Source organism: Staurois parvus, unplaced genomic scaffold, assembly GCF_062004578.1.
Source record: "Staurois parvus isolate SC_StPar_1 unplaced genomic scaffold, SC_StPar_1.0 ptg000096l, whole genome shotgun sequence".
In the NCBI taxonomy this organism is placed as follows: domain Eukaryota; kingdom Metazoa; phylum Chordata; class Amphibia; order Anura; family Ranidae; genus Staurois; species Staurois parvus.
The window spans coordinates 1,167,479-1,181,039 of NW_028317892.1; the positions used below are offsets into that span (position 1 = coordinate 1,167,479).

The 13,561-nt window shown below is 40.7% G+C and overlaps 1 protein-coding gene across 3 annotated transcripts in view; it reads right to left on the reverse strand.

Moving 5' to 3' along the window:
- Window positions 1–1,130: 1,130 nt before the first annotated feature.
- Window positions 1,131–13,561, reverse strand: part of HOMER3 (homer scaffold protein 3) — a 246,935-nt gene continuing 234,504 nt past the window's right edge. For all 3 annotated transcript variants that reach the window (XM_089670796.1, XM_089670797.1, XM_089670799.1), the window contains one exon: window positions 1,131–6,531. In XM_089670796.1, the coding sequence (XP_089526922.1) occupies window positions 6,343–6,531 (189 nt within the window). In that variant the 3' untranslated portion in view covers window positions 1,131–6,342. The remainder of the gene's footprint in view (window positions 6,532–13,561) is intronic.

Genomic DNA, 13,561 nt, shown 5'->3' on the forward strand with positions numbered 1-13,561 from the left:
TCTCTGTGTGATAGCAATACAGGAAGAAGCTCCCTGTACCAGCTGTGACTTTTTGAAAAGAGCACGCCCGTGTGGAGCTCTGCCCATACAGCCCCATCATTCATTCATAGAGTTCTGTGAATGAATCAACTTCAAGTATCAACATCCTATGCGGATGTCGGCTTGTAATTTTCAATGAACTACAAGGGTGCTGTCACAGCTGCTTTCCCCTTTCAGCCCCTTGCTCTGTCCCTGCGCTTTTTGAATGGGCCCCACTCCCCTCCTGCAGAGATGAAAGGCATTCCTAAGACAAGCTGGAGCCACGCCAGCTCCGGCCCCCCTGGTTGCCTAGGCGACTAGGGGGTCCGACATCAGTTTAAGAAGCTAATGCCAGAGCTCCCGAGGTATTCACCACTATGTAGCTGACGGAAGGAGCCCAGGCTGCGGCTGGGACCTTTCGTGGCCAGGCTCTGCAGAGACCCAAGCCTGCCTAGGACCCCCCCCCCCCCCAGAGCTGGGGAAGACTGTCTGATAGACACTGGAGATCCGTGAGTACATGCTCTCTCCCTGCTTCACTTGAAATGTTCCTATGCTGACCTCACACCAACCTCCCTGTTGGATTACAATTTCTACAGAGACTCTTCTTTAGCTCTCGGTGTTGGACTTTAAGTGTGTTGGTCCCTCCTTGTCGCCCTGTACTGGCGTATTCTCCCTCCCTGCGAACTTCCCTATTCAGTGACTTTCATCTGTTTGCCTCAATAAAGCTTTGTGCGTTTGCCATCTACTCTGTGTGATCTGTCCTGTCTACCCTCCGTCACAGGTGCTGTTGAGCGTTCTGAGTTTATTCATTCATCCTGTCCGTAAACGATGTACAGGTAGACAGCTTACACTGACTATCTACAGGAGTCCTGCATGGCACCAGCGATCTGCTGATCGCTGGTGCTATGTTTTCCAGGCTCCGAAAAAAAACCGCACATTTTTTTTTTTTTACCTGGAAATTTTTTTAAAGGCGAACTTATGCCTTAAAGTCAGGGGCTACACTGATCTATGTCATTTTAAGGTGCATTGATTAGGCAGCTTCTGCTGTCCTGTATTTCTCTGCATGCAGGTATTTTATATTTCTTTTTGAGAAGAATTAAATCTACACACACTGGCTGTTGAAAGCTGCAAAGCTTTATTAAGTCTGAGAAAAGCTTCAAATTTGTCTAAACAATTCCAAATGTACGAAATCTCATTGTGTTCTACTGATACCTTAGGTATAAATAAGGGAAGTAGCAAACAAGGGTTGTGCTTTTATAAAAAAAAGAAAATAAGAAACGGCTCAATGTTAACTGGTATTTTTGTTCCTGAACTGTATGTGAAAGCAATCTAAACCCTGTAATATTCTACAGAACCAGCTAACAGATGATGCAGTGTCTATTGTTTCCCAGTAATCGTTTTTACATGGCATTCCTGAGATTTCAAGGCCTGAAATAAGGAGCCTTGTATTAATACACAGATTTTCAGTGATTTTAAAGGAATGCAAAACTGTTATTTGTACATATAAACCTTAGATATGAAATGTAACTGAGCATTAACATTAACAGTTCTCACCCTTCTAATATGTTCTTTTAATCTATTCCATGTGCCCCAGCATGTTTGTCATCCAAACAACTACTTCTGTACAGGGTAAGCAGCAAATGAATCCTTATGACATTTCAATCTGCACCAGATAGCACAAGAAACCTCCGAACAAAGGCAGCAGAATTCTAATCAAGGACCATTATTTTCACAGCATTAGTATTTCCCTAATTAACAGACTGCAGCCAAATTGTCTGCCTCAATATGTTTGAACTTTATATTGCTCGAACAATGTGCAGCCCTGTTTTCAAGCATATTCACTGTTCTTGGACTGTTCTGTTCTGTTTGTCCAATAATACTTGTATATTCTAAGAATTGCTAAGAAATCCACCAAGATTTGGAATACTTTCCTACAAATGGCCTACTGGAATAGAAAGTAGCAATGAGTCAAGAATTTCAAGTTTCAGTTTTATGCCTTGTAATACTCATTTTTATGAATCTACACTATAGCTAAATGTTTGTGGACACCTGACCATCACTCTTATATGAGTTTACTGGACATCCCATTCCAAAACCATGGGCATTATTATGGAATTGAACTCTGCAGCTATAACCGCCTCTACTCTTTTGGGAAGGCCTTCCATCTTGGAGTTTTAGGAAAATTGTGCCCATATAGCCAAAAGTGCATTTGTGAGGTTGAGTACTGATACTGGATGAGAAGATCTGGCTTGCAACTCTCATTCCAATTCATCCTAAAGGTGTTCATTAAGTTTGAAGTCTAGGCTATGAACAGGGTATTAGAGTTTCACATCACCAAACCATGTCTTTATGGTCCTGGCTTTGTGCACTTGAACTCAATGAGTTGGAGGGGTGTCTGCATGTTTTTAGCCATATAGTGTACTTTTTGTTCATGAAGGGATAAATAACAAACCCTGAAGATGTTTAAAATGCCTCGATGCAGCTTATATATTGACAGTGCGATACTTTAAAGATGTAGCTTCAGTACAAGTCCTTCTTAGATTCTATGAAAATATTTTGGCTTTATCCACATTTTCACTACTTTTTTCCCGGTTCAAGCTTATTTCTGACCTTTTGTAAATACACTGGTCATAAACTAATGGTATGACTAGAAGAAAAGAATGGTTTATGCTTAGCAGTGTGCAGAAAGAACATTATACTTTTGTCATACAATGTCTCCTAAGTGATCTTTTTAGAGCTATCCACTCTTGTTTTTTATATCGTACCAGGTAACATCGCTTGGCATTAAAATTTCTAGGATGGAATGTTAAAGTGTGCAAATAGATTTATAATGTGGGTGTAAGCTATGGCACAGCATGCTGCTGATGCGTTGCACAATATAAAGACATCATAAAATATAGTCACAGATGTTAGCAGCTTGGAAAAGAGGCACTGCAGGTCCAAAATGCAGGAGTAACCGGGGGTACAGTCAAATCAAAGATGTCAGGGATAAAGGCAAAGTCCCCTCCTGGAAGTGTGAACGTTGGCAGTGTTGAAGATGTTACTTGGACTTGGTGACAGTTGAATTCCCAAATGCCTGGTTTATTGTGCCTGGGGAGGGGCATAATAAACATTAGGAAGCAGTGCAATACTAGCTTTTTGCCTGGTAGTACCACTTGAAAAGCTGAAGCAATAAAAAGGCTAGCCCAACCTCACTACCCTCAAACACATTAGACTGCAGAGCTGGTCACAAAGCTGCACGTATGCCTAAGCTGAACTTCAAATGTAGTTGTATAGGAAGGCAAGGGGCAAATCGGTAGTGGTAACCTGTGACTGCTTAACAGTGGGGGGGGGGGATAATAACCACATGAGGAGGTTTTCTAAAGTACCTTGTTCCTCCTGTGGCCTATTGAGCAGGTTTAACTTGGGTAAAATTTTACATACAGAGTTATCGAACCAGTACAAAGATCTTCCAAGGACACAAGTACCTTTTGATCTGTACAAGACTAGAAACTATGCAAAAATGATAGGACCATAGCTTGTAACATGGTCAGCTGATAAGAATTCCATTTCTTAAGCAACCATGCTGCTACAAAGAACAAACTGAGCCAACATGTAAAATACTGCTAGTACTTGGCTATCTAGCAGATACTGAGTCCAATCTTTACCATTTTGTAGAGCTATGGACACCACTGGTATCTAAAACGTTTGGGCATGTCAGGAAGCATTTCCTGTGAGCACGCTGGGGTTATACCTGTTGTCTACTACATCACTGGTGTGTCCTCTAGTGACATAGCTGCTGGTGGCCAAGCAACAACAGCGGGGGCCACAGTATTTTTACATATCAACCAGTTTATTCGCCTAGCATACTTCCCACCCACCCTCTCCTCTGTAAGATTAGGTTGAGTGGATTGATATTCAGAAGGTGATACTGCTGCCTCCTAAATGCCTGTTTGTTTTTTTTAAAGGCATTGTCCCATTGACTTCAATGGGTGAGTTTGGCAAAGGGCACCACTGCTGAGTTAAACTTGCCATACCGCCTAAGTTATAAAACTTAACTTAATATGCAGGAATCACCCTGCCCACCAACCCCTTGCAAATACATGCAGTGCAGGGTGCAATCTATGCATTTATTCAGTCTATATGTAGGCATTCTGCATCATTGCCATGCTCAAGCCATTCCTGCTACACTGAGAAGTAATGCTATGGCTAAAACCCAGAGTGAGCCCAGAACAACCCTCAAGTGAACATTTTGGTGCTTTAAAACTTATAAGGTAAGTGGAGGGAGAATGGGCAGGAAATAGGGTGGATTAGGAAATGGATTCTACTGTATTATAAGCACTCATCGGTGTAGATGTGGCTATTATAGTGATATTTGCTACAGTTTTTCTGATTTATTTTCATTAACATTTTATTAAAGCCCAATTGAACTTTAGGTTTAAGGGCCAGTTCACACTACATGCATTTCAGTTGCTTTTTTCCTGCATCCAAAATGCACAGAAAGTATATTATATGGTTGCCAATGTCATAATTCACAGCAGTGCTTGCAGTTCCAGTGCGTTCCAGCTGCAGAAAAAAAATGTTCTATGCATTTGTTTTCTGCACAGAACTGTACTGAAATGCAGTAAAATACATCAGAATCGCACTGGAAAACACGTGTATTTGAATTGAAGAAAAGAGAGGGGAAAAATGAACTGGAATGCATAAAAAACACACTGGAATACGTCAAAAAATGCATGCAGAAACGCATCCGAAGTGCATCTGGACTGTATTTCTATAGTGTAAACTGGCCCGAAATCAGCTAAATACATCCCAAGTGCATCGAGAGTTCTCCAACCAGAAGGGAGCATGAGCACTGCTGTTAGCAACTGCTGGCAGGAGACAGGATTTCTATTCTGCATCAAAACAAAAGGTGTTGTGTTTATATAGCAGTGAGTAGAAATGCCTGTGTCCTGCCAGCATGCTGCAGAGTGTGGAAGCAAAGGTCTAACATGTTCCCTGCTGAGTTGACGTTTGAGTTCTCCAACCAGTTGCTAGCAGGAGGCAGGCTTTTCTACTCAGGCTGTAGCTGCTTTAGAAAGAATACAAACTGTAAGACATAGTGTACCATTTGTCGTGATACACCTGAAATACATACAGCTAATTTGAACTGAAAGTTTAATGGGGCTTTAATCTTCTACGTTTAAAAAGTGTGAAACAATCTGTGTACCATAGGGAGTCATTACTACTTTAGGAAAGATGCCAGACTGCTCCCGATAGGAAAAACGATTGAGAAGCATTAATCTAGAAAATAATGTATGTACTTTTTTTTTGGCATTACCGGCTGTGAGGAGCTTTTGGCTACAGTCAATGAAAAGCAGCATGTGAGTGACAAGCAGTAAGCCTACAGTACTTAGAGAAAAAACTGCAAATCGTTTGCTTTAGAAAATGCTTGTCTAAATGATGGCTCCCTAATTTATTCTTTTTCCATATCAATATCACAAAACACAGTAATGAGCCATCAATTAATGAATGTATATATGTATATGTTACCGGTCATTCTTATCCACTAACCCTGATCTTTGATACGTATTCAATTAAACAGGGAATGTACTGTACCTTCCTTCTATTGGCCAAGGACCTTTCTCTCACAGCTTTTAATTTGCTGTCCCCATGGCTTTTCATACCTCTAAGAAGGATTGGCTTTGGCAGTGAGAGTTATTGCGCACTAGTCTCAGTAAGCTGCAGTACCATACTTCATATCCAATATGAAGTACCCTAACAAATGTTTAGGATAACAAGTGAATGTCTCTTCTGAGAGGATAATAACAGTCCAATCATAGGTATAATTAAGGCATTTAGATAGCTGGTCCCAGCTTGTCCTTGGAAAGCTGGTCTGGGATGTGAAGTGGAGATACACATGGGTTGCATGGAGTTTCCTATACCTCATCAAAGGGAACTGAGTAGTTTACATAGACATACCCCTCATCTGGTGCAGGTTATTCTGGTTTTGTTTCATGGCTTTTGTTCCTGGTTTGAAACTGATAAAAATTGCAGATGAAAAAAAATCTATTTTCTATTAGATTTGCAGTGTAATTATTACAAATAGGAGCAACTAAGTATGCTCGTCCTGGCTAAGCAGGTGATCTGTTATTCCTATGTCTACAGCTGCCTGGGCTAGAACACTAACATGATTTACAGGCATAGAGCCAGTAAATAGAATGACGCAGCTATAGTCGGACTCCAGCAATCCAGGCTCACCTGTCTCTTTTGTTTAGTTCCCAGGAACAAGGTTAATGTTGCCCTAAATTACATTAGGCATACAATCATTATCAACAGTTCTCAGCACCAACCCTTTCCAAACACTTAATTGCTTTCTAGGAGTTGGGAGAGTCCCAAACGCAACTCATTGAGCTGACAGATCTTCACATCCAGCTCATCTCCCGCTCGGCTGATCTCTTCTCGTATCCTGTCCCTTTCCATATGTGTTTCTTTCAGGCCCTGCTCCGCCTTCTGCAGCTCTTTTTCCAGCTCCTGGTTTCGATCTTCTAACTCCTGCCAAAACAGATGGTAAAATGGAGGTTAGGGGGTAGTGCAGAATACCTGACTTTTTCTGGGAGGTTGGATTGCAAAACAAGGCTGATCACGCCATAATACTGTTTCACCTTCATTTTGAATTCATACAGTGTAATCCTAATACTATCCAAACATTCATATCTTAGCCTATTATCCATATTTTACCTTCAGAAATATAAGACCGTCTAAAACCAGAAAAAACATATACTGTCATTTATTACAGGTACTTATATAGCACCGTCAATATATGCAGTGCTTTACATATATATATATACATACAGGTGAAACTCAAAAAATTAGAATATCGTGCAAAAGTTCATTTATTTCAGTAATGCAACTTAAAAGGTGAAACTAATATAGGAGATAGACTCATTACATGCAAAGCAAGATAGTTCAAGTCGTGATTTGTCATAATTGTGATGATTATGGCTTACAGCTCATGAAAACCCAAAATCTCAGAAAATGAGAATATTGTGAAAAGGTGCAATATTCTAGGCTCAAAGTGTCCCACTCTAATCAGCTAATTAAGCCATAACACCTACAAAGGGTTCCTGAGCCTTTAAATGGTCTCTCAGTCTGGTTCAGTTGGAATAACAAACATGGGAAAGACTGCTGACCTGACAGTTGTGCAGAAAACCATCATTGACACCCTCCATAAGGAGGGAAAGCCTCGAAAGGTAATTGCAAAAGAAGTTGGATGTTCCCAAAGTGCTGTATCAAAGCACATTAATAGAAAGTTATGTGGAAGGGAAAAGTGTGGAAGAAAAAAGGTGCACAAGCAGCAGGGATGACAGCAGCCTGGAGAGGATTGTCAGGAAAAGGCCATTCAAAAGTGTTGGGGACTTTCACAAGGAGTGGACTGAGGCTGGAGTCAGGGCATCAAGAGCCACCACACACAGACGGATCCTGGACATGGGCTTCAAATGTTGTATTCCTCTTGTCAAGCCGCTCCTGAACAACAAACAACGTCAGAAGCGTCTTACCTGGGCTAATGAAAAACAGACTTGGTCTGTTGCTCAGTGGTCCAAAGTCCTCTTTTCTGATGAGAGCAACGTGTGCATCTCATTTGGAAACCAAGGACCCAGAGTATAGAGGAAGAATGGAGAGGCACACACTGCAAGATGCTTGAAGTCCAGGGTGAAGTTTCCACAGTCTGTATTAATTTGGGGAGCCATGTCATCTGCTGGTGTTGGTCCACTGTGCTTCATTAAGTCCAGGGTCAATGCAGCCGTCTACAAGGAGATTTTGGAGCACTTCATGCTTCCTTCCACAGACGAGCTTTATGGGGATGCGGACTTCATTTTCCAGCAGGACTTGGCACCTGCCCACACTGCCAAAAGTACCGAAACCTGGTTCAATGATCATGGCATTACTTGATTGGCCAGCAAACTTGCCTGAGCTAAACCCCATAGAGAATCTATGGGGCATTGCCGAGAGACATGAGACCGAACAATGCAGAAGAGCTGAAGGCCGCTATTGAAGCATCCTGGTCTTCCATAACACCTCAGCAGTGCCACAGGCTGATAGCTTCCATGCCACGCCGCATTGAGGCAGTAATTGCTGCAAAAGGGGCCCAAACCAAGTACTGAGTACATATGCATGCTTATACTTTTCAGAGGTCCGATATTGTTCTATGTATAATCCTTGTTTTATTGATTGCATGTAATATTCTAATTTTCTGAGATTGTGGATTTGGGGTTTTCATGAGCTGTAAGCCATAATCATCACAATTATGACAAATCACGGCTTGAACTATCTTACTTTGCATGTAATGAGTCTATCTCATATATTAGTTTCACCTTTTAAGTTGCATTACTGAAATATATGAACTTTTGCTCAATATTCAAATTTTTCGAGTTTCACCTGTATATTGTACATTCACATCAGTCCCTAACCCTCAAGGGGTGTACAATCTAAGGTCCCTAACATACATTCATACATACACATACTAGGGACAATTTAGACAAGATCCAATTAACCTACCAGCATGTCTTTGGAGTGTGGGAGGAGAATCGCACAGGGAGAACATGCAAACTCCAGGCAGGTGTCATGTATTTTGATGCATTTTCTGGAGAATTTAAATGCAGCATATTTCCAAAATCCATTGCTTTTAGTGGGGCTTGTTACTAACATGGCAGGCAGTTGCTCTGCATTGTGAAAAACGTCCAGCTGCCTGCTTTTCCAAGTGTTTTACACCTCCATAGAGATCAATGAGGTGTTTGTGCTACACTGCTTTTTCAGGTAAGAAGCAGTATGGAGATAGTAGAAATCACACAGAAATGCACTGAATCAGATTTATAAAATACAACTCAGTGCCGTGAGTACAAAATGACGTTCAGCATGAATGGAGTACCACATGCATTTTAATGCACTTCAAAGAGTTAACACACCTGCTTGCCTGTCACTCCATTTACCCCTGATCAGTACCAAGACCTCACTGTGTTCATTTATAACTGAAGCATAGTAAACTGTGTTTACTAGAATTATAATAGTTCGCAGCGCTTATGAAATATATAGAGATGAAAATAAATCGCAACACCCATGATAATTAAGTGAATCAAAAGTAGTGAACAATCCAAATATTATCACAATAATTCAAGGACAATCTTCTCCTCTGTGATTTATCTTCATATGTTGGCATTAGTGATGGTTGACCTCCACCTTAGTTTAAATGCACACTCACCAGATCCAATTGCTGTCCAAATAAATAGAACAGCAAATGCGCTTTTATAGAAAATGAAGCTCTTCTCTAAGAAAAAATATTCCAGATGAACCAATAGATCTTCAAACACTTTCTTAGCCCGTGGAAATCACAGGAGACCATTGACAATAGAAAAAGTCTCATAGTGTCGTTTATTTTAAAATTCGCAGCCACAAAACATAATGGACAAGTGTATAAATATCTAGCACAAAAAATTTCACTTACGTGTGCAGCTGCCAGACTCAGCAAGAGAATGGCGGCAGGACCTCTGGCATATCACAAAGCAATCTCTCTCTACAGCTGTTTCATGCAAACGTGCATCATCAGGAGCAAAGATGCGTCTCCTGTGATTTCCACGGGCTAAGAGTGTTTGAAGAGCTACTGGTTCACCTGGAATATTTTTTCTTAGAGAAGAGCTTCATTGTCTATAAAAGCGCATTTGCTGTTCTATTTATTTAGACAGCAGTTGGATCTAGTGAGTGTGCATTTAAACTAAGGTGGAGGTCAACCATCACTAATGTCAACATATGAAGACAAATCACGGAGGAGAAGATTGTCCTTGAATTATTGAGATAATATTTGGACTGTTCACTCCTTTTGATTCACTTAATTGTCATGGGTGTTGTGGTTTATTTTCCTCTATATTTTTATTTATATATATTTCATAAGTGCTGCAAACTATTATAATTATATCATTTTGGTGTTTTTGTGTATACACTTTCTGCTAGCAGCTAGTTATTAGCACTGAGCGCTGACTTTGTTATTTTATTGTGTTTACTATGCTTCAGTTTCTGAATGAACTGGGAAACTGTGCAGAGCTTTTTTTTGTCCATTCATTCTGTGCAGCTGAGACTGCAGAGATGGAGATTGAAAACTGTGTCCCAAATCTCCTTTCTTTGACTTACAAGCGAGACATCAGGGGTCTGTTTAGAGCCCTGATATTTCACCAACAAACAGAGATGCTAAAACACATTGTAAAAAAATAAATAAAATTGTTAAAAATAATAAAAAAAGAAAAGAAAAAAAAAAAAAAAAAAAAAAAATATATATATATATATATATATATATATAAAATACTGACACTGTCCACTGCCCTACTGACACCAGCCTTTACCCTACTGACACATCCATTGCTTTACTGACACTGTCCACTGCCCTACTGACACTGTCCACACCATCCACTGCCCTACTGGTCCTGTCCACTGCTCTACTGTCTGGCACTATCCACTTTTAAAGTATTACTAATCCCAGGACCCTAAATTTACTATACTGGTCTCCCACAGTACACAAAACATGGAAATGCAATTATTTTAGTAAATATAAACTGCTAAATGCCTTTCCTCATCAGCAGTTGGAGCAATCATGTGACTTCTATCAGTGGCCAGCACAGCGCTGGTTAAAGCTTGTAGGAGGAGTTTTAATTTTCCCCTGATTGTCCTATGAGGCTGCATAACCCCTGATGCTCTGTCTGGGCAGCACTGATTGACCCTGTGCTGATCACATGCACTCTCCCAAGATAAAAAAAAAGCTCTCTGGCAATACAAATCAAACTGAGCATGTGCAGCTTGAGCCTCCAAGGCTCTATTCTATCAGCAGATGGATTGGGAAGAGAAGGGGAGGATCAGAAAAGACAGGATCAAGCAGCCTTTTTACACAATGTGGAGGGTTAACCCCTTAGGTTCAAGCATGCTTAACTGCATATACAGACTGATTTTACTGTTGGGTTTAGTAACAAATTAAGGTAGATTAAGTTTATATTTTTACAGTGACATTTGTTTTATTCATTTTTTTAATGTTTTCCTTACTCTTTAGTTAGGCCTTGCTAGTTTATTTCTTTAAAAAAAAAAAAAAGGGCACTGAACCCTGCTGATCTTTGATCTCTTTCATATTACTCAGGTCGATTTCCACCTCTCAAAGGTTACCTACCCCTGTACTAGACTTTACTTATGAAAAAAAGGAAAAGTTCTTGATGGTGGTGCAACAAAATATGGAATAAGGAAACTCATATTAAGGTATTAGATTTGTGGAAAAGTCCAAACCAAACTAAAAAGAGGTAGAAATATGGTGACAACACCAACTGATGACATGAAAATCAAAAGATTGGCTTTGGAAGACAGAAGAAAGTCATCGGTTGACATAAAAAAACTCCCCCAAGCTAGTGGTGATTCAGTAAGTAAAATAAATTCAACGATGACTATTTTTATGCTGGATTAAAAGCAAGAAAACCAAAGGAAGAAGCTACCCAATATTGCCAAAAGTATTGGGACGGCTGCCTTTACATGCCATGAACTTCAATGGCATCCCAGTCTTAGTCCATAGGGTTTAATATTGAGTTGACCCACCCTTTGCAGTTATAACAGCTTCAACTCTTCTGGGAAGGCTGTCCACAAGGTTTAGGAGTGTGTCTATGGGAATGTTTGACCATTCTTCCAGAAGCACATTTGTGAGGTCAGGCACTGATGTTGGACAAGAAGGCCTGCCTCGCAGTCTCCGATCTAATTCATCCCAAAGGTGTTCTATCGGGTTGAGGTCAGGACTGTGTGCAGGCCAGTCAAGTTCCTCCACCCCAAACTCGCTCATTCATGTCTTTATGGAACTTGCTTTGTACACTGGTGCACAGTCATGTTGGAACAGGAAGGAGCCATCCAGAAACTGTTCCCACAAAGTTGGGAGCTTGAAATTGTCCAAAATGTCTTGGTATGCTAACGTCTTAAGAGTTCCCTTCACTGACACTAGGAGGCCAAGCCCAACCCCTGAAAAGAAAAACCACACCATAATCCCCCCTCCACCAAACCTTACACTTAGCACAATGCAGTCAGGCAAATACTGTCCTCCTGGCAACTGCCAAACCCATTGGATTGCCAGACAGAGAAGCGTGATTCATTACTGACTGGACAGCTGAAGACTGCAATAATCTAGAGCAATGAAAAAAAATACTAGCATTGCTAGCATTTTTTTTGGTACTCCTCATGAAATTCTTTTCTTTGACTTCAATGAGAGACATATCTTTTGACAGAAGATCAATCAGAACCATCGCAACTGGTTCCGATTGATCTTCAATCAAAAGCTGTGTCTCTCAATGAACACAAAGAATAAATTTAATTTTTTTGTTACTCACCATAAAATTCCTTTTCTTTGAGTTCCTTGGGACACACAACTTCTGATTGAAGATCGATCAGAACCAATGTCTATGATTTTGACTGATCTTCAATCAAAAGCTGTGTCTTACAATGAACATAACAAAAATCAATGTTTGCGAGTGATAGTGTGAACTATGTCCATCGAAGGGTTGGTGAAGACCTGCTTCCAGAGTGTACAACAGTAACACTGAAGCATCTTATCAGCATTATGATCTGGGGTTGCATCTCTAATCATGCTGTTAGCTGTACTCAGGTTATAGAAGGGACCCTGACAGCCAGAAAATATGCTGAAACAGTACAGGGTTGGACAAAAATATGGAAACACTACCTGATTTGCAGGTGTTAAAGTGACAACATGTTCTGCATTGAAAGCAGAAGTGATGTAACATTCTTTTGTTGTGTGATGACACCTAGCAACCAGGTGGGAAGCCTCACTCTCCTCTTTTTGTATGCTGCTAGTAAAACAGAGTCATTCCAGAGCTTTCTGCGCTTTAAAGAGCCAAATTGTTGATGCTGTCTAGCTGGTACCTCTGTAACTGAAGTTGCCAATTTATTTGCCATGTCGCAAGGTACAGTATCAAAGGTTATGACGGCATATACAGTTTCTGGGAAAACGTCATCTGATAGGCATAAACATGGTCGACATGGTCAACTGATACGCATAAACACGATCGAAATGGTCAACTGACCAAACAAGACAAAAGGACACTGTGCAGGATTGTGACCCAGAATAAGAAAATTGCTGCTGCAAAAGTGACTGCAGAGCTCAGTCTCAGTGTTCCTAAGCCCGTGTCCACAAAAACTGCGTGGAGAGAACTCCATAAGCAAAACATTCATGGGCAAGTGCAAATGCCAAACCACTAATGACAATATTAATGCTCAGAAGAGAAGAGTGATACAACACCCATAAATCATGGACTATTGATCAATGGAAGACTGTAATATAGTCTGATGAATCGAGCTTCACACTGTCTCTGACCAATGGACGTGTTTATGTGTGGTGAACACCGTCCCAAGCTTACGACCAGGACTGTCTTGTGTCAACGGTAAAGCATAGTGGTGGCGCAATCATGGTTTGGGCAGCCATATCTTGGTATTCTGCAGGCCATATCATCTTCTTGAAAGGTAGAGTCACTGTCGACGACTATGTACAAATTTTGGCCGACCA